The sequence below is a fragment of the Biomphalaria glabrata genome, chromosome 14 (genome assembly GCF_947242115.1).
Source record: "Biomphalaria glabrata chromosome 14, xgBioGlab47.1, whole genome shotgun sequence".
NCBI lineage: Eukaryota > Metazoa > Mollusca > Gastropoda > Planorbidae > Biomphalaria > Biomphalaria glabrata.
In genome coordinates this window covers 4,084,443-4,105,301 of record NC_074724.1, presented here as the reverse complement: position 1 = coordinate 4,105,301, position 20,859 = coordinate 4,084,443, and the positions used below count along the sequence as shown (strand labels likewise).

The following is a 20,859-nucleotide window of genomic DNA, read 5'->3' as shown; positions in this document are numbered from 1 at the left end:
TGATTCAATAATGTAGAAGTTATTTCTCTTTTTTATATCAAATAAAAATAAATTAGGCCTACCAATAATGAATTGATTGAGTATTTTTGTTTATTGATTCATTGTTGAAATATCGGCTTGTTCGGTGAATGTTTGAAGGAGAAATAGAGTTAGCAACTATTTAAGTGGACTAAACACAACAACGTTAGCCATATCTGTGAATACTGAAGTAATGGTTTCCCTTTTCGGTATCAAATTACTAATTAATTACCAGTACTTAATTGTCTAATTGGTTACTTTTTTTTATTGATTCATGTCTTGTCTATGTCAATGAATAATTGTTCAAAGTTTCAACTTGATCCGAGACTGGGTGTGGGAGAAATAAAGTGTACACACTTTTTACCAGACAGACACAGATAGACAGAGTGAGTTGATATAAGCTTTGTAAATTAATAAAAAAAAACAACAACGTATATCGTAAGTGTGCATACACATTTTTATTTGACTTATAATTAAATTGTACTCGAATATTCACACACATAAGCTTTCCATAATTTACATTTATTTCTCTGCTTCCCATATTACACTGTGTTGGACTTAGTTGATGAACTTCGAAGTTGAAATAGATTCTTCTCCAAGTCTTTAATAGACATTCACATTCAAATGACTTGTCTGTTTTCATCATTTTTATTTCTAGACAGACAAAAAAAAATGTACATGTCTGTTATTTAGTTAAGCATTTCTGAGCATAAAAATCTGGGCATTTTCCCGAATAAGTCAGAAACCCGAAAATGGAGCCCAGACTAGCGGCACCACATCAATTTCTTGTTATAACGAATGGTCTTACTGAAAATAACCGTTTGAAACCATGACGACCGCAGTACAAACGAACTCTGAATATTTTGATCAAGGCTGAAATATGTTTCATTTGAAATAACTTTAAAGCATAACATAACATATGTGAAGGGCTGGAATAAACACTTCACTCGGCTGGGGTCGGGGCTGTGATTAGCCTACGACGAGAGTTGGACAGTTGGACAATTACTTTCGACATACTAACCATGTCATTGCCTTCTGAACTGCGTTAACGAACAATACGCAGAATGGATGTGAACAATTTTCTCAAAAACATAATTCTTGCCAGTGGGTAACCCATAAATGATTAATAGTTTAACAAAGGGCAGCAACTTCAATACTATTACAAACCCGCGGGAAGTTTTTTTAAAACAAAAATAGCTGGATAGAAAGATACGAAAGTGGAAAGGCTAATGCGGGGGGAAAGATTTATAAGTCAGTCACATTATAGAAACATCAGAATGCTAACGCTACAACACGGGTTAATCTAAGATTAAGACACTGTTTGCACTGCTATAAATCACAAGTGTCAGTTTTGTTTGTCTAGCGACGTACCACAAGAGAAGAGGGAACAACCATTATTATGCTACAATGCACAATCAGAACAGCATGCAGGATTTGTCATGTCGCATGACATAAACAAATCCGGCGGAGTGGGTATATCACAGTAGAATGTGATACGTTAATATTTTAATGGTGCAATAAAACAAGAAAATATTTTTTAAATACTTTTTAAGACGAACACTTGTATTAAGCGTAGTGTTATCAATTAGTTTGGATCAGTCACGTAATTGAATCTGTAATACATCTAGACCAACAATAATAGATCTGTGAGATTAGAAACATTTTTACCAATTGTTAAACACAGTTTTACGCCTTTAGCTTTCTCAAAACGCTATGATGCTATCACTGGCCTGGACCAGTGAAGAAAAAAAAGGGGGGGGGTTGAGAAAGAAGAGGTACTCGAGGGCACAAGCCTCTTCAAGCCAACGCATAACCACTTTGCCAGCGAAACGCTTATGAAAGTAGAACCTTTGAAGAGAGTCTGAGCCAATGGTAGGAATGAAAACCAAAACCTAAACGAGAAAACTACACTACTTAGAAGCTGTAAATTACAAAGAAAAGAAGAAGGGAAATGAATATATGTCAAATAAATTGTCTGCCTGTCGTATAGTAGGTACATCACGATGATCCATGGTTTAAACCCTGCCCTCTGCCATCCCACGCCGGAGATTTGCGCTAGGACGAATCATCTTTAATTTTGAAGGAACATGCAAAATGTCTGACTGAAGCAAACTGAAATAATTCAAAATAATGGTACATTTCTTCTTTCAGACCATGAGTTTTATTGGGCTGATGATGTAAAGGTCATCTGTTTCTGTGGCCCATGGTTAACGAGGGCGTCATGTGGCTAGCAAAACGACCAACCGCATTTACCTTTCCTCAACTATTGTCAGGTACCCATTACAACTGGGTGGACTCAGGGGCGCCCTAAATATCTCGAAATTTAAAATACCAGACTTCACCAGGATTCGAACCTGGAACATTCCAGTTGGGAAGCCAAGCGCCTAAAATGATGGTCCATAATCATAGTATCTTTACTCTTACCTAAATGTCAATCTATTAACACTGTTCTAGTTACCTAAAATCGAATTTTTAAGACGAATGGATCAGGTTCCTGAAAACAAATCAGAACTGCTTCGATGTTTTGTTCTTTTGAAATGAAGTTCTCCTCTCCATTCACAACGTGGTACAGTCGTGGGTCTTTGGAAATTGTGTTTGTCGTGTCTGGATCGAGTGCATCCAGAACTGAAGCCATCAACTAATGGAGAAAAGTTTGGAACACAAAGTTGAAGTTTTTTTTATGGCTTTAAATATTGACGTCTTTGACGATATTAACATAACAAAAGCTACGAAATAAGAAAGAAAGAAAAAAAATGAGAAGAAGGTAATAAATAGCAAAAAAATGAAAAAAAAATCTTTTTAAAAAACAAAAACAATAATTAATTCTAAATTTTTTTTTTTAAATGATTCATGTCTTGTCTATGCCAATGAGTTTTTTTGCAAAATTGCAACTTGATCTGAGAATGGATGTGGGAGAAATAACGTTTACAAACTTTCTACCAGACAGAGAGACAGACTGACAGAGTGACAGAGTGTAAAAATAGATAGAAAGAAAATGAAAGTAAAACGAGAAAAAAGAGAGTAAAAAAAAAGAGACTGCCGATGATAATTTTGTTCAGTCATCTTACACCCATTATATATCGAAAAAATTTGTTAGTTAAATATATGAAGCTTCAATGTCTCGTATGTCTACAATAATGGAACAGTGACCTGTCTATATACATATTGAGAGTTTATTTGTAGGAATCAACACACACTAACTCCCTTAATTCTTATTATTGATCAGACTGGTAAGTCTTACGATAACCTTAGTGAGAAATGCGTGCACTGATACACTTGCGTGGTGGGGAGGGGGCTGGACCGAGACCATTGGTAACAGAAACCCTTAACACTGACCTGCAATGTCACAACCTGTGGGAGGCTTAGACCAAAAGCTCGTTGCCAAGTCACAGGTCAGGTACGGGGGGGGGGGGGGAAGGTCCCCAAGGAAATTAATTAATTTAAATGTTTATATAGCAGAAAGGGAGCTAAACTTTGCTATCTTGAGATAAATGGCAGTAATTAGCGGTAGTTTTTCCTTAGATAAGTTTTTTTTTAAGTATTCTTTTTTTTTTTTTTTTGCTTGCTCTCTCTGTTTTATTTTCTTTAATTCTTTAGCTCTAAATCTCTCTAGATTTCTCTCTCTCTCTCTCTCTCTCTCTCTCTCTCTCACTGTCGTTCTCTCTCCCTTGCGTGCTTTCTCTTTCCCTGGCGTGCTTTCTCTTTCTGCCTTGAGTTCCTCTAGCTTACTGTTAATAAGACAAACTTACATCTCCACCTGTTGAAGTTTTTTTCTCCAGTTTTCTAATATCTAAAGAAATTTCTATCTCTTTGTCGTCATTAAGTCTAACAGATATGTTCCTCTTTTGTATCATTTGTTGAGTCTCTGAAAAGAATATATCAGAAACAAAATAAAACCCAACATCAACTGATTATTGTAAGTTTCTTAAAGGGGAATACAAAAAAAAAAAAAAAAGAGTCTATGAGCTTATTAATGTTTGTTTTATCATTTTACAATTTTGAATGTAACAAACGAATCGTAATGAGTAAACTGTTTTATTTTTCCATTAAAAAAAACAACAAACTTTTATGTATTTATTACATGTATATCTAGACTAAATTCATTAAAAACCTTTAAAAAAACACTACAAGCTAGAGATTAACAAATGATATACCCCATACTTCTAAAAGTACTTTATTCCAGAATCCAGATGTGTGTATCTGTTTTAGATAATGCACCTTCATTTGTAATAATTTTAAATAGTGGATAGTGATTACGTTTCTAAAACAAGAATGAGGCTTTTAAAAGTACGAGACAGCAAGCTCTTAATTTATTAAACTGCTTAAATAGCTGTCCTTAAACAATGGACCTCACTCATCAATCGTAAATAAACAGAATTGAGTCGAGTGTTTCCCTATCTATTCTATACGAAATACGATCTAATTTTAATCAACAATGGTTATCACGTGACTGATTGTTTTTTGTTGTTTTATTAATATTATCACGTGAAAGTTCGTTTTGATGATGAATGAGGTCCATTGCCACTAGAAAGGCTTTCTATTTATAGAGACTCAGATCAAATTATGTTAAAATGGCTTCATGCATTCATAAATACGGTAAAAGCTAAAGGTCGAAAGATGAACAGCAACTCGACATTAAGGGAGATGAGTCTGTTTTATTTAGCGATAGTCGTGAATACTTTCCTATCTGAACTAGAGACGGGGGGGGGGGGGGTCAGGGTCAAGTACAATGAGCCCAGAGGGCGATATGGTATGTGGGGGAATGTTACTGTGCTGCCTTTTCAAAAGCATATTTCAAAAAGTTGCCAAGTCTGAAAAAAAACGGAGGTCTCGAGCCTCCACCATGGAACTGTTCATATCTTTAATTGATTCTAAAAGTTGCTTTTACCATATCGTTATAAGTCTTAAACGTTTGTCTTACGTTTATATTTACATTTATATTTACTTTTATATTTACATTTACATTTACATTTACATTTACATTTACATTTACATTTACATTTATATTTACATTTATATTTACATTTATATTTACATTTATATTTACATTTATATTTACATGTACATTTATATTTTATTTATATTTACATTTATATTTACTTTTGTATTTATATTTACATTTATATTTACATTTACAGCTTGATTGCTCCTACTCACTGAAGTTTCTATGTGTACCTCGCTCGGCGCAGTCCCTTATTTTCCTCACATTTGACCCCAATCCAAATCCCAAAACCCTGTTTCTGCTTGTATCTTCACATTTATATTTGGAGAGAGCAACATACAATAGTCCATGACTGAAAACAGGTTTTGGAAGATACAGGCATATCTTTTTGAAAGTTTGGCCTTGTGTTTTATTAATTGTCATGGCAAAGGTTAGTCTAACAGGGAATTGTCTGTGCATAAAGGTAAAAGGCAAATTTGAATCTGATGGAGCCAGGGATATTTGGGAAATAAGGACAGTTTGTGAGGTAGCAACTGCGATAGTTTTACACTCCAATACGTTGCGGTGAATGCAACAGCTAATTAGCCGAGATAGGGAGAGACGTTGACCCGAATTGTAAACTCGAGGAGGGTCATGTGGACGTTCTCGGAAGTGAATAGTGATAGTAGCGGAACGTATTTGAGACATCACCACAATTTCAGCCTCGCCACCATAAACGCCGGAAGTATTTATGTTGACAGCTTATTGTCGAGCAGAGTGTATGACTGTGCTTAAGTGAGTAAGAACAACGGACAGGTCGTCGCCATAGTTATCCCAATGTTCGCAAACCAAGCTTACACCCATCTTGCGAAGTTCGAGAGCAACAGTTTCGTCGGTGGCCATGGTTAAGAAACAAAGGACAATATGAAGGGGCAAAATTAAAAACAAAGCTACAGAAAAAACATGAAACTATTCTATTGATCACCAGATATTGACGTGTGTAAAAAATACACATATAAATGTAGTCAACTCGATAGTTACGCGGGGTAACTCTTGTCCGACTTGCAAAAATAAAAGAGTTATCTTTCCATGACTTCATGGTGGTGTCAGGCATGGCTGGGCCATGAAGAGAATTATATATTTAAATTATAAAGATGTTTAAACACATACCAAATTCACAATTAAAACTTGTCGCCATCTGAAATATAATAATATATTACTCTTAGCGTATTTGTGTAAATCAAATAGACAGGGCCGGATTTAGACTTGATAGAGCTCTAAACTATTATAGATATAAAGCACCTTGCAAAGGCAATGTTTCCTATGCTTTTTCTTCTGATTGAAATTTTTTTTTTTTGGGGGGGGGGGGCAAGCAAGTGGGGGCTCTAAGCAAAAGCTAATGTTGCCTCTAGGTAAATCCTGCACTGCAAATAGAGCTGCAACATTGATTAAATGTCTATGGCTCATTTCCACATAGTCTATATAAAGAATACGATTCCTTTTTTTTTTTCTAATCCTGGGTATTTTATTAATGTTTGGTTCTTATTTAAAGGTGTTAATTTGAAGAAAAAAAAGTTTTTTACTGAGCCCGATTGTATTCGCTGGCCTTAAAGTTTTCTGCTGCAGCCATTGCAGGAATGAAATGTAACCATTCAAAACAAAAGGAAAGATCACTCCAATAAAACAACTTAAAAGAGTTACGTGTATTAACAGTATAATAGAAACAATCATTAATAAAAAGTAAATATCACACATATAAACGCAGAACAATAAAATAAAATGCTAATATTAGTTTGGTATCAATTTAGTAATTCATCACTTTTGTTTATTTTTTCTTATAAGAAATCCTTTTTATTTTACAATACTTGAATTGATACCATGGTACGAAATGGCTCAATAATGCGCAGTGTAACAGATTGATAAGGCATTGTCTTAGTTTCTCAAACACAATGCTTCCTTGACAACGAAAAGACTTACAGTTAGAAGGTATTCAATAAAACTAAACTCTAACATATTTTAAAACAAAATGATATGCATTTTAAATATCACTGTATCTTTCTTAAGTATCCTTACATTATCTCTAAGAAGCTAAAACTTAATTAAGCAAAATAAAACTACCTACTGTAACACGACTTTCAACAAAAGTCTATTGACTAGGGGAAAAAGCAAAGAATCGATCTCGAATTCTTTATTTTTAACGTACTCTCTAAGTTCGGAAATTTCCTAAAATAACAACGTAAGCTCGTAAGGGAATTTGTTTTTTGTTCTGACGTGCGCATTACTGTGAAGAGGAAATTTCTTTAAAAAGCAGAAACTGTAAATTCCCTTTCAGACCTTGCGATCTGTAAGGCAGATGTTGTTTCTGTGGCCCATTTTAGCGAGGGTGTCATGTCGACAGCATAACGCCAAACTGCCTTTACTTTTCCCCAACTAATGTCAGGTACCCATTTAGAGCTGGGTGGACTCAGAGGTGCCCAAATATCCCGAAATTAAAAATGCCAGTCTTCACCAGGATTCGAACTCGGCACCCCAGTTCAGAAGCCAATCACTTTACCATTCAACCACAGCGCCTATACTTTTACTTTATGCATGATATAAAAATGTATGCCGCGAAATTCATAACCAATCTTTATTTTACTGAAGTATTTTCAAATAAAATACTGATATAGGATTGCTATCTACTTTGGGGAGTACTTTATACTTTATATAAATATAAACAAAATCTCACCTATTTTGTGGAAGATAAATCGGCAGTTGGGCTTTTTGAAGACCTAGACAAGTGTTTCCCAAAGTTTGTCTATAACAGAACACTTTCAGAATTCTGAGTATTTAGTCAACACCTTGCTTATTTTTTTAGAAACCGAAGTGTCTGGGGTTTGAATCTCGGTGAAAACTGAATTTTTTAATTTCGGGATTTTTCTGATGTCCCTGAGTCAACCCAACTCTAATTGATACCTGACATCAGTTCGGGAAAGTAAAGGCGGTTGTTCTTTGTACTAGCCACATGACACCCTCTTTAACCGTCGGCCATAGAAGATGACCTTTCCAACCATATGGATCGGCAGTCCTGAAAGGGGTACTTTACTTTACTGTTCTTAATTAACTGTACTTTATATATGAAACAATGTGTTTCCTTTTTCTATTGAATGGAATTATTTTACAAAGTTCAGTATTTCTTTCAAATGCAACGTCTGCTCCGTCTCATGAACATGTGCACTTTTGATTCTATAAATAGCTAGAATGCAAATAGTCTTTAAACAAGATTTTACAAGAAATTGGTGTGAATCTAAAGTTCTATATGATATGAATTGTGTTCATGTATTAAATTGCTACATTAAAAACGGGTCACTTGGCCCTCATATGTAATCCTACAGCAGGGGGTGGGAGTGTTAAAGTTTCAAATGTACATCCTACCATTAAACGCCACGCCTCTGCTTAAATTAAAATTTAAACTCTCTAACCTGACGTTTTCACGAGATGTCAAGCCTCTCCCCACCCCGACTTCTCTCTCTCTCTCTCTCTCTCTCTCTCTCTCTCTCTCTCTCTCGTTTTAGACGTGAATGATTGTCCGCTTCCGTTGCGAGTGAAATTTAATTAAATAACCCATTCATATTTTAACGTGAGCTGTAAACTTTCAATCAGTTTAAATGCCCCATTAATTGAATAAGAAATAGGTTAGAATGACCTGTTACAGTACACTATCAGCCTTTTAAGCCCCGTCTTCTATAAACGTGCAGTCCTCCCCACACTCATTATCAGTTGCCCCTGCACTTCCGTGAACCCTGCTCGCTGGCACCTGGTTTAGGGTTAAAGCCATCTTTCTTCATTCGTAAATGTCCACCTTTTTTTTTTATTAATTGTTACTTGTTCTTTCTTGGGCTGAGTTCAGGTTTTGCGAATAACACTCACATCTGCACATTCACGAAACGATGTTTTCCTCTCTTTCAAGTAAACAGAATCTAGCTGTGTAGGCCTACTTCAGAAAAAGTCGAGAGAGTTTTAAAAAATCAGAAAGAGAATAGACAAACGACTTATCACATTTCATCTTTCTTCTCGAATTGAAAGAAATGTAAACTATCGCAACTTAAACATGTCAACACTAAAACTGTTTCCTTATTTTACTTACCAGTAAGAAATTAAAAGATTGGGGAAGGGGTGAGAATGGAAAGAGAAGAACTCTTTTGTATGTGTGACATTTTACCATCTGTAATCTTTTAAGATAAATGCTTTTATGGTTTAGCCAGATTTTGTTTTTTTTGATACTTTATTTGACACAATATATAGTTTGTACTGAATAGAAAATATACGGGTTGTTCTACGAAAAAGATTACTGTAAAATTTTAGTTGTATGGTCAAGAAGAAAAAATCTTACATTTTTTTTAAGGACCAAATTTCAAGAGTTACTTCACCATCAACTATCCCTTAGTCCGTTGGGCCGTTGGGGCACCATGTAAGATTTGTCGACCGACTTTCTCCAATCTTCTCTGAATTTTGCCTTGGATAGAACCTCTTTCAATGGCAGGCTCGTCCATTCTTTTGTGTTGTCTTCCCATTACTTCCTCTGTCTGACTGAATACAGAGAAATTACTTAGACCTTTTTAAAATTTAAAACAAGCAAAATATTCTATTCTAATTTTTTTTTCCAGCTAGTTCATGATCAATGTTCAACAATTCTGTACACGCAGCATCTTATCTTATCTTGTATAATACGGACGTTACTTCAAAAAAGAAGATGATTACGTCCTACGCGTCATGCATTTATTCATGCATATTAACCAATGACTTAAATTCTGCCAAGTCACTGGTTTTCCTGGCTAGCTCAGGCAACCCATTCCATGCTCTAATAGCACTAGTGAAGAAGGAGCATGCAAAGTGGTAATAAACGTTTTAACTCTGTGTCTATGTTCATTATGTGTTCATCTAATATCGGAGATTTTCATATGTGGTGGAAAACTATTTTTTTTAAAAGGGTAGCTTTTTGGCGTATCCGGTGTGCAAAATAAAAAAAGTGTTGTAAAGCTAGGTGATTTTTTAAAGAGATCTGATCATTTGTGTGCCCATTTTTAGTTAAGCAAAGCCACATTTTGTTTGAGCTTCTGTTTGGAGTACAAAATAATGTTAATTTTTAGTTTACAAACAAATGAACAACTAGCTAGCTGTAAAAATAGGAGAGCTTATTGCCGAGCATTGAGATTTTGTTAAAATTACTGCTCAATTCTTATTTTTAAGTTGGCAACAGTGACTTTTTATTTATTTTCCTTGACAGTATTTAATTAGTCGTGAAAATCTCCAATACATAGAGACCATCTATAATTCTCTTCTTCGATCAAGAGTTTGGACGAGAAGAAGAAGTTAAGGAAAGATCACTCTATTATTTCTGCGGATAGTCACCCGAGATGAAATGAAATGTGTCGTGGCAACGAGTCATTGGTCTCAACTGCCAATAGGTTGCGACGTTACAGGTCAGTGTTTAGGCCTTCTTTGATGATTGGTCTCGAATACATCCCCAAATTTCTCATTGTGTAAATTCAATATGATGATAACGTGAGCAGTGCGAGGGATTTCTTTCTTCCGCTAGTTTTCTTTTTTTTTTTCTATCATCTAGCAGCCCCTCGTATCTAGGTCAAGGTTATAGGGAAGGTCTGAAATGGATTTATGGGTCTGCTTTTTTTTTGAACACGTTTTCATTGTCTTCTGCAAATGCACGTGCATCTAACATGCATGGCCTTGAGACCCATGTCTAGCCCACAGAGTACAAAGACAGACAAGATCCTTTGTTAAAAATGTGCATCGAGTTTTTTGTTTGTTTATTTCTTAAATAATGTTTGGTGTAAATTAAACTTTTAAAAAAAAGGTTTCCTAAAGCCTCCCAGAATCCTCCAAAATCAGTTGTATCTAAACTTCAAGGGCTGGATCTAGGAGCTGAGCTGAGTGATTTCCGGCATTTCAGCGCGCATTTATTAATAGTAAACAAGCTAAATAGAAACAAAGGGCTTGTTTAAAGGAAAGAACTCCAGATTTATATCCCTGTATCTCAATACTGTAAGATTTATTTCCATTTTCGATAGCAAACAAAATGTATTATTTACCAACATTAATTATATAAATGGCTTAATATTTCTTTTTATTTATTCATGTTTTTTTTTTAAGTTTGCACTTGATCCGAGAATGGGAAGTGAGAAAAAAAAGCGTGTTAAAAATGTGTACCAGACAGACAGAGTGCACTGATATAAGCCTTGTATATATATTATAGCTTTTATATAGCGCTACTTTCATGCTTATAGCATGCTCAGAGCACTTTTGGTCCAATCTCATTTGTGGACCAGTGGGGGGAGGGGGTATCTAGGAGTTGATTTTCCGTGCTGCCTTTAGGTGCTCAATAAACACAACTCTGCCCGAGTCGAACCTCGAGCCCCCTTCTAGGTAGCCAAGCCAAGCCAAGTTCAAGCGCACTTAGCCTCTCGACCACGACCTCTCTTGTAAAAAGAAGACTGGCTGACGAAAGTAGAAGGAAACGGGAACCAAGTGGATGTTAAGGTCATCCGTTTCTTTGGTTAACGAGCAGATGTCATGTGGCATGCACAACGACCAACCGCCTTAACTTTTCCCCAACTAGTAAGTCATGTATCCATTAGAGTTGGGTGGACTCAGGAGGCGACCTAAGAAATCCTGAAATTCAAAATCCCAGTCTTTACCGAGTTTCAAACCCAAGACCTCAGGTTTTGAGGCCAAGCGCCCAACCACTAAGATACAGCGCCCACCAAGACACATGTAGGCTGTCTCAGTTAGGTCTGTAGAGTTATCGTATATAATACAGACGTTAATATAAAAAAAAAGAAGATGAATAAGTCCTATGTGTATATCTAGGTCAATCTAGTCATGCATGTTAATAAATGACATAAATTCTGCCAAGTCTTTGGTTTTCCTGGCTGACTCAACCCATTCCTTGCTATAATAGCACTGGGTAAGTAGGAGCATTTGTACATATCTGTCCTAACATATGGCACAAGGAATATGCATCTTTGTCTTTTACTAGTTGTTGTTTTTTTTTAAGATTATAGTTTAATGTTTTATATAAAATATCTACTTTACTTTTAAGTCTTATATATAAATATATAACGGAGCTTCTCTGTGCCGATGATTGCGTCCTGCTAGCTCACAGTGAACATGATCGCGGTAAACGAATTTGCATACGCTGCCGCCTCTTTCGGTTTATCTATAAAACTCGGGAAAACAGAAGTCATGTTCCAGAAGTCACTCAATAAAACATACTCAGCTCGAAAATCACCGTAAACGGACAGCCCCTTAACGTGGTAGACCGCTTCACATATCTGGGTAGTATAGCGCCAAATGACGCCACACTTTCAAGGGAAGTTGATAACCGTCTGGCCAGGTCCAATAACGCTTTTGACGCCTTCAGGCGAGAGTTTGGCGGAACAAATCGCTCCACCTGCCTACAAAAATCAATGTCTACCAGACGGTCGTTCTCTCAACCCTTCTATATGGCTCTGAGACTTGGACACTATACAGAAAACAACTAAGACTTCTTGAACGCTTTCACCAAAGATGCATTCGCTCCACCATGGACATGCACTACAAACAAATGTCCTTGCGAACGCCGGTATGGACAGTATAGAGGGACTTCTTATGGTCCGACAGTTACGCTGAGCAGGGCACGTATCTCGTATGGGAGACTAACGTATGCCAAGGGCAGTGTTTTTTTGGTGAGTTAAAAGGTGGTCGACGAAATCGCTTCAAAGACTAGCTTAGGCGTCAACTTTCCTTATCTGAAATAGAAGAGAGCACCTGGTTGCATGCGTTCTTAGAACGAGACAGCTGGAAGTCACCCATGAAGGCCGCGGGGTACACATTTGAGACCAAAAGAAATCTGCTGCCCAGGACAAACGCAGACGGCGAAAAGAAAATCTCAATCGACCACCTGCGGACAATGGTTATGCTTGCCCTGGATGTGGCAAAATATGTGTAGCTGGGGCTACACAGCCATGGGCCTTATTATTATTATATATATATATATATATATATGAGGCTTGTCTTCGAATCCGAAGATCTGTGAGGAATGCAGTATTTCCCGTGGCTGCGCCTCACCCAGGGCAAGCATAACCATTGTCCGCAGGTGGTCGATTGAGATTATATACATATACATATCTATATGTGTGTGTGTAATAGTGTGAGTGTGTGTGTGTGAATAAAAGTGGTATGTGTAAATTATATTCCATTATTCATGTATCATCTTCATGGCAGTTGGATTGATGTCATGTGATTGATGTCATGTGATTGAACAGTTCATCACGTCCACGACTAGTTCCCCAGGTGCCTGTAAGTGTTGTTAGCCCAATCTCAGGCCTGTCCAGCTGTACGGTAGGAATGACATGGCCGCGAATAATACACCTACAAGCATCCGATCAAATAAATGTCAGGATAATCATTATATCAGTGACACAATAATTGCATGAGATATTAACTATTTTCAGCTGTCTATGCGACGTATTGGATTTTGCTTATAACTTAAACACGAATGACCCACTGAAACTAAAAGCCCGCATACGTAAGTTTTACAAACTTCTATTTTTTTACAAAGCTTATATCACCTCATTATGTCTGTCTGTCTGTCTGGTAAAATGACTGTACACGTTGTTTCTCCCACACGCAACCTGAGATCAAGATGAAATTTTGCAATATGATTTCTTTTACACGAGAATCAATTAAAAAAAAAAACAATTAGCTATTGGTAATTAATTATTTTGTTTGGTATCTCGAACTTCTTCTTCTTCGTTCTAATTGCGCAGTGGTTTCCAAACCAGGGAGCTCTCCTTATTGTTTTCTTTCTATTGGGGTGTTTTGGGGCCAGTTTCTTGTACTGGCCTCTTGGTAAATAGAGCAGTTTTTGGAGGACATGGTCAGCATTCTCTGGTGACATTTCACATGGGCAGATTTCACTGGTTTTAATTTTGAGCTTCCGGTACATATGTTGTTTCATTCTCGAACAAGGGAAAGAAATTTTACTTGACTAATACGTGGGTATAAGTTGAATTAGTCCCCTTAATTGTTTGTAGAAAGAAAAAATTCATTAGCAGCTTCGTGGCAAGTGTCTACCGTATTGGGTCAAGGAGGCCTTAGCCCTCGATTTTGACTTCAAGACGATCAATTTTTTTTATATAAATACATTTTGAAAAGCGATCACTCAGATACCACCCTTCTTTCTTGCCCCTACCCCTTTTTAATAGCATAGCATATTGAGAAAGCTAAAAGCATGAAATTGCACTAAACAAAAAAAACAATTGGTAAAAATATTTATAATAGCAGATTTATTATTCTTAAACTAGACCTATTACAAATTTAATTACATGACTGATCTAAACTAATTTATACAACTACATTTAATGTATAAATGTTTATTTCGTGGTCGCATTGGAACGTTGTTATGGTGATGGATAACAATAGCGTGTGTCAAACAGATGTGTGGTTTAATAGTTTAATTAGTCTGTTTTGGGTCTGAACACATAAATTGCCAAGCTGTAGCCTAGTCTGTTATTTCTTTCTTATCAGCGTCTTGCGGTGTCTGGTCTGACATTAGCCTCGTCTGAACGAAAATGGAGCCAAGAAATCTGTTACAAAAGTAGAAAGAAGAACAAAGGGGCGGGTAAGATTTTAAAGTGGGAGGAGTTTCGCCAATCAGTGACAGCTCACCTATTACACGTGCAGATGTGTTTCAGGCACTTAAATGACAAAATGTGCACAGCACGCAATGTGTGACGTCTGGTAAAGTTAACGGGGATGGGTTGTTAGGTAATGCCTCTGGGTCATTGACTGGGTCATTCTGCGTTTGACTCAGCCATTGCTTAATGTGTTTTACAGGGCTCTATATATAGCATTGGTCGGCAGCGAGTCCAGAAGCTGGAGACTCTGAAATAAAAGCTACAGCTATCTGCTGCTCACGTCTCAAACTTCCCTGCCACTGGGAACAACATTTAGTGTAAAGAGTCGTCTGGGCCTGTGCAAGCCGATTATCACTTTTAAAGATACTCAGTGCAGGCTGGAGGAAGCGCAATATACTGTACTCCTTCTTATCTTTGGGCTCGACGGCAAGCCTTATGTCTGTTTATTTATGCATTTTATAAATTGTAAGAATTTTACTTAATTTGAGTCCGTCTTTTTTTTTCAGTTGCAAAGCCTGATTCTATTCTCAGAATAAAAATGAGTGACATGTTAATGTGAAAAAAAAAAATCCAACTTTTGCGCCCCCCCCCCTTTTTCCAAAAAAAAAACCCCACTTATATGTTTTTGTTTTTTTGGGGGGGAATGACGTATATAAACTATTTGTCTTTACAGTATTTACGTTTTCCAAAAAGTAAATAATGTTATAGAGAAGTATAGATACAGTGGAAGGAGGTGGGAATGATTGAAGGAAGCCACACTGAGGCCAGTTTTATTCATCAACGCACCTACCTGTTTTATCTATAACTATCAACTTTTACTATTATTAAGAAAAGAGTTGCAGCATATTGTCATACTATTAAAGAATGTGGTTAAGTCGGGAATAAAGTTTATGTAAGTATCCAATAAGAAGACAACTGGCTATCAGGTTTAGCGACCTGGATGCTGGTGTATCGACCTCAGTGCATGATTTGAATCAATATGGTGCATCAGTCGAGTCGTCCTTCAATAACATAATACAGCAACCATCAGCAGTCTAATTAACTTTGCCATCACTAATACTTCACTGGCATTAAGAACATAAACAAATTAAAAAAGCATCGTATACCACTCGAACACAGCTACCATCTCTTGAAGAACATTTTTATGAAAGATGCCTTTCCAAAACACTCACGATTCTTAAAGATAACCTGCACCCATTAAACCAGTGTTACATCAGATCTGAACGGAGTGGTCGTCTCCTTTCCATTAGGACTAAAACAGAAAGATTTAAAAACTCCTTTATCCCACTCTCGGTCAGAGTGTTAGAAGTTCTTCTGTCCTTATCGAGTCTCGAGAAGTACATAGAAGTCAAATTCATAAAGCGCTGGTTGTAAGTGTGTATGTGTTTCGTGTGTGAATGTTGTTCGTATGTGCATCTTTATTGTTATTGTTACAACAGTTACACTGAGGTAGCCTTTTGTAGTCAAACGGAATTTCCATTCGATTGGACCAATACAAATGATCTTATATTAAAAATGAAATCGTTTAGTCTGACGTCACAGATAAGCTACACTTCCTTATGTAGTGTCTTTGCTGTTGTTTTTTGTAATACTGTGAAGCTACAAAAAACCTGCATGTAAGCAATGCCGGCCTTACTAATTTCGGGGCCCGATTTAATGGATGCTTGCGAGTGCCTTATTAATTAATTCATTACATCAGCCTTGAATATACAACATACATAGAAAGCAACTCAAACGCAATAGGTGCCAGAGGCTTAATCAAAGTTATGTTTAATCGTACGAGGCACTAAGTACGTTAACCCTTTAAGTCCTACATATTTAAGCTTAATCAAAGTTATGTTTATCGTACGATGCACTAAGCATGTTAACCCTTAAAGTCCTACATCTTTAAAATCCTCTGACAAGATTTATGACTGACAGTGATATGCTAAGTCTAAATTGAGAGGCACCTGACAGGCGGGGCCCGAGTTTGGAGCAATCGGTCAAATCAGCCTAAGACAGGCACCAGCATGCAAGATTTTCTCGGTTTTACAAAGTTGGAGAGTTTATTTAAAAATAGAATTATCTCACCCTGATCAACCTTTCCCCTCCCTCTTTCCATGTAGATCTCTTGCTTGAAAGAATGTAAACGTTTGGGCCTAACAATGAATAAATGTCTGCTTCCACTTATCTTGATATGGAGGGCAATTAGAGTAACGAAATCTGCCCTAATGAGAGCTGCATCTCTCTCTCTCTCTCTCTCTCTCTGGAGATAAATGTGAAATGACACATGCTCCCCATCCTCACCTTTCTTTCCCCCACCCCATTGACTAAACTCTCAGGATGCACGCGTCTTCGTAGAATTTGATTGGTTAACTCAATTTGGAATACATTAAGAAAAGTTGCAAATCTACTGGTTCCGGCACTAGTGTACAGTGAGAGCAGACGCCTTGTTGTGTATAAAAAGGAGAGACAGAAAAAGGTTTCAGGAACTCTACGTCATGCCAGACTTGAAAACATGCACTCTCCTCTGACCGTGTTATATTTGTGAACGGACAAACTGGTGAGTTTTAAATACTTTTACTTTATCTTTCAACTTCACCTATCCCTTAGTCTGTTGGGCCATTGGGGCACCACACAAGATCTGTTGACAGTCTTTCTCTATTCCTCTATGTTTTTTGCTTTGGGTAGAATCTCTTTCCATTCTTTGATATCTTCCCATCGTTTCCTCTATCTGCATCTTCTTTTTCCTGGTACTGACCCTGAAGGAAGGTCTTTGCGAGACCTGAGGACATTGAAATATGGCCATAGAGTTTTAGTTTGCGTTTTTTTTTTTTGTTACAGCAAGTCATAGTGAGGTCTTATCGCAGTACAAATCCTGTTTCTAGTTGATATTATGCTGGCAAAATTTATATATCTTTTGATAATAATATATTCAAATGTGTTCCTGTTATATTGTTACCCGAAAAGTGCATTTATTCTTATATCAATGATACATTTTTATAAAGTAATATTGATGTTATTTTGTTTATCTAATTTTGAAACCTTAATTCTCCGTTCTTTCACCATGCTCGATTTGCGCCCCCTCCCTTTTTGCCAATTATTCTGATGGTGCACCTGGATGTTACACCATATGTGAGCGGGAGATTCCCTTGAAATGACAAAACCAGACATCTTGTCACAAATACTAAGGAGAGCTGCCTAATTTGGAAACCACTGCGCATTTCATCTCCTATATTGGTCTAGTCATCTGAACGCTCTGAACCAGAGGCTAGATTGACATTCGGGCAAATGCCCGGTGGGCCGGTACCAAAATGGCCTGGTAGGGCCACTTAAAGGGCCGCATGAATGCCACTATGACATGTATGAAATTCTTTTAAAAGTTGTATAACATTCTCTTATAAAAGTGACCTCTTTGATCGTCGTGTTAAAACAAATCTTGTAATGACTCGACAATGCAATACTACTTTCATCAACACATTTTTCAGAAACAATGTAATAGCTAACAACCGGAGACATTGCTATGAGTAGGCTCCATCCTTTTAGGACGACATACAAACTTTGCTATTAAAAAGCAACATAAGGCCTCTATATTTGTTATAAAGATATGTATATTTGTATAATCCACTGTATGCATATGTACCGTTATCGATGCTTTATTAAACTTATAATGATTTTGAGGACAGGTAGACCTAGAATTGGATGCCCTTTTTATAACATACAAGAAAATAAAAATAAATAAATAAAAATTAATAAATGAAATAAACATGCCAGGCCGATTTCGACACCCATTCCGCCCCTGTTCTGAACGCTCCAATGAGAATAAGGAAGAAGAAAAAGAACGGAAGTAGTTATTCTCTTTACTATTATTATAGCTTTTATATAGCGCTACTTTCATGCTTATAGCATGCTCAGAGCGCTTTGGTCCAATCTCATTTGTGGACCAGTTGGGGAAGGGGGGGGGGGAGTATCTAGGAGTTGGTTTTCCGCGCTGCCTTTAGGCGCTCAGTAAACACAACTCTGCCCGTGTCGGGTGTCGAACCGTTCAAGCGCACTTAGCCTCTCGACCACGCTTCCCACAGTTTAGCTGTATGTCTTCTGTAAAGCTTCTGTATGTAGTAGGGTTTTATGACTTCTGCAGTGTAGCTCAACTCTTTGAGAACCCAAGGAACAGTTGTCACTAGCGCACGCCTCACGCTTATCATTGTGTTCTTCAAGTCCAGGACCTGCACATATCCGTTTTCATTTGTCCTCGCATAGAGGCGCGGTGGCTGAACCGGAGGTCCCGGGTTCGAATCCTGATGAAAACTAAAAATTTAATTTCGGGATCTTCAGGGCGTCTTTGGAAACGTTGGTCACATGCAGGGCCGGCCTTATGCTATGCGGCTTCAGTTGGTTAAGCACTTTCATAGGCCCCACGCTAATTCTAGGTGTAAACTATTAAATTAAACCATTATAACTTATATCAGTTTCATGGCTTCCTGACTTTCCAGGAGCATCTGGAAATCTACTGAAATTATTAAAATATCCTGAAAACTCATGAAAATGTCGTTAAAATAGACAAAATGGTCATTTTGGGGCGCATTCAACATGATAAACGCCAATCCTATGCACGATTTAAAAAGAAAACGACATTGTCAGCTTTTATTTAATAAAAATGTAACGCATTAAACACATTTATTTTCAAACACAAAATGTTAATTTTCACTTATTATCCTTATTCCTACTCAGACTGGGCCGCGCACTATCTATTTTGCATAGGGCCACTCAATTGTTAGAGCCCTGGCCACATGACACCCTCGTAAACAGTGTGCAATAGAAACATATTGTTACGTATTTCTGAATTTTCTGGCTAGATGTATTAGTTGGCACACAAATAAAAACACAGCAAAGAACTTGACGACTAAACTTTCAGTTTCATATAACTTTAATGACTATTAACTCTAACAATTCGTTACTCTAACATGTAGCGTAGAAGACTGTACAATATCTGTCAGTTTACAGTTAGCTATACTTCGTTGCAATTCATCTCTTCTCAACTTTCCTCGAGCCGTATTCCACAGAACAGACCAACGACACACTTCCCAGTGTCGCTCCAGGTCTCCCAAAGCTGAACCAAGTCGTACTCAAGTCTACCGAATCAGAGCCGCACACGTCTTACATCGACTGTATCGACTGTAACGGCTCAAGTCCACTGTAGTTCGCTGTATAGACTTTAACGACAGTAGTCCACTCCAGTTAACTCTACCCTAGTTAACTTGCATCGAGTCGTACACATTTCTCTCCCACAGAGCCGCACACGTCTTACATAGTCTGTATCGACTGTAACGGCTCACTCACGACTCCATACGACTCCATACGACTGACTTTCACATTAACTTTCTGGCTTATATAGAGTCCCTAATCGCTTCTTCAAAATATGCACAAACACTCCTAGTATCCTCTGGAATAACATGTCAGGAAACGTCACATCCTGTCTTTATTTATACACGTAGATTCCAGAAAACATCGGCTGCAGTGTCATCAAGTCGGGGTCACACGTAGTGACCTTTATCTGTCACTGTTCATTAGTAACTGTCCCCCTACTTAGATCTGTTCGTCCCCTGGAACAACACGTGTGGACACGTCACATCCTGTCTTTGTTTATACATGTAGATTCCAGGGAACACTAGCTGCTGTGTCATCTCGCCGGGGTCATACGTTGACCTCTACCTATCACTGTTCATTTGTAACACTGCCCCCTTCTTAGATCTGTTCGTCCCGAACAGATTCTACTTCATCACAATACTGAAGAAACCGATCGACGATCAAGAAGGAAGCTTTGGTGGTTGCCCCCTTCTCAGAGATGTTCTTTCAATCTGGCAGTTGTCCATCTTCTTTCCATAGAAGAATGGGAGCCAAATCCTCATTTTTCAGCAGTTCCTCACAAATGTTTTCATCAATCTTGGTATGGAAACATCGACCTTCAGATGACGACATTGGGCACTCTTGTCGAGAAAATTCATCAGCATTCTACCGAGTTCGTGCTTCACTGGCTGAGTTTTACATTTTCAAGCATCTTTTTACAGATGGGTTAGGGCTTTTTCCAGAGCTTCTTCAGAGATGACCAGGTTCATTACAGTACAGCAATATTCACATGTTCTTCTTACAACAGCAACTGACTTTGGGTTTGTACGATGCCTGTTGGGTTGATCTTCTCGCACAGTTTTATTTGTACAGTTCTATCTCAGATGGTTACTCACTTCACAGTTCTGGCATCTTAAA

The 20,859-nt window shown here is 37.5% G+C and overlaps 1 protein-coding gene across 7 annotated transcripts; it reads right to left on the bottom strand.

Annotated features, from left to right (window-relative positions):
• Positions 1-454: 454 nt before the first annotated feature.
• Positions 455-12,949, bottom strand: LOC106051707 (uncharacterized). Of its 7 annotated transcripts, none has more exons than XR_008774884.1 (6): positions 12,746-12,949; positions 9,312-9,508; positions 6,110-6,137; positions 3,768-3,883; positions 2,477-2,656; positions 455-672 (listed from the first exon to the last, which is right to left on the bottom strand). XR_008774884.1 is itself a non-coding variant. In XM_013206913.2 (4 exons), exons 2-4 carry the CDS (start codon positions 6,135-6,137, stop codon positions 2,477-2,479), a joined length of 324 nt encoding a protein of 107 aa, XP_013062367.2. In that variant the 5' UTR covers positions 7,062-7,180; the 3' UTR covers position 2,476. The 7 variants fall into 7 exon arrangements, 1 of the variants encoding a protein (XP_013062367.2); XR_008774885.1 differs by having other exon boundaries at positions 9,312-9,504; XR_008774882.1 differs by lacking the exons at positions 9,312-9,508; positions 12,746-12,949 and adding an exon at positions 7,668-7,798.
• Between the last annotated feature and the right edge of the window lie 7,910 nt (positions 12,950-20,859).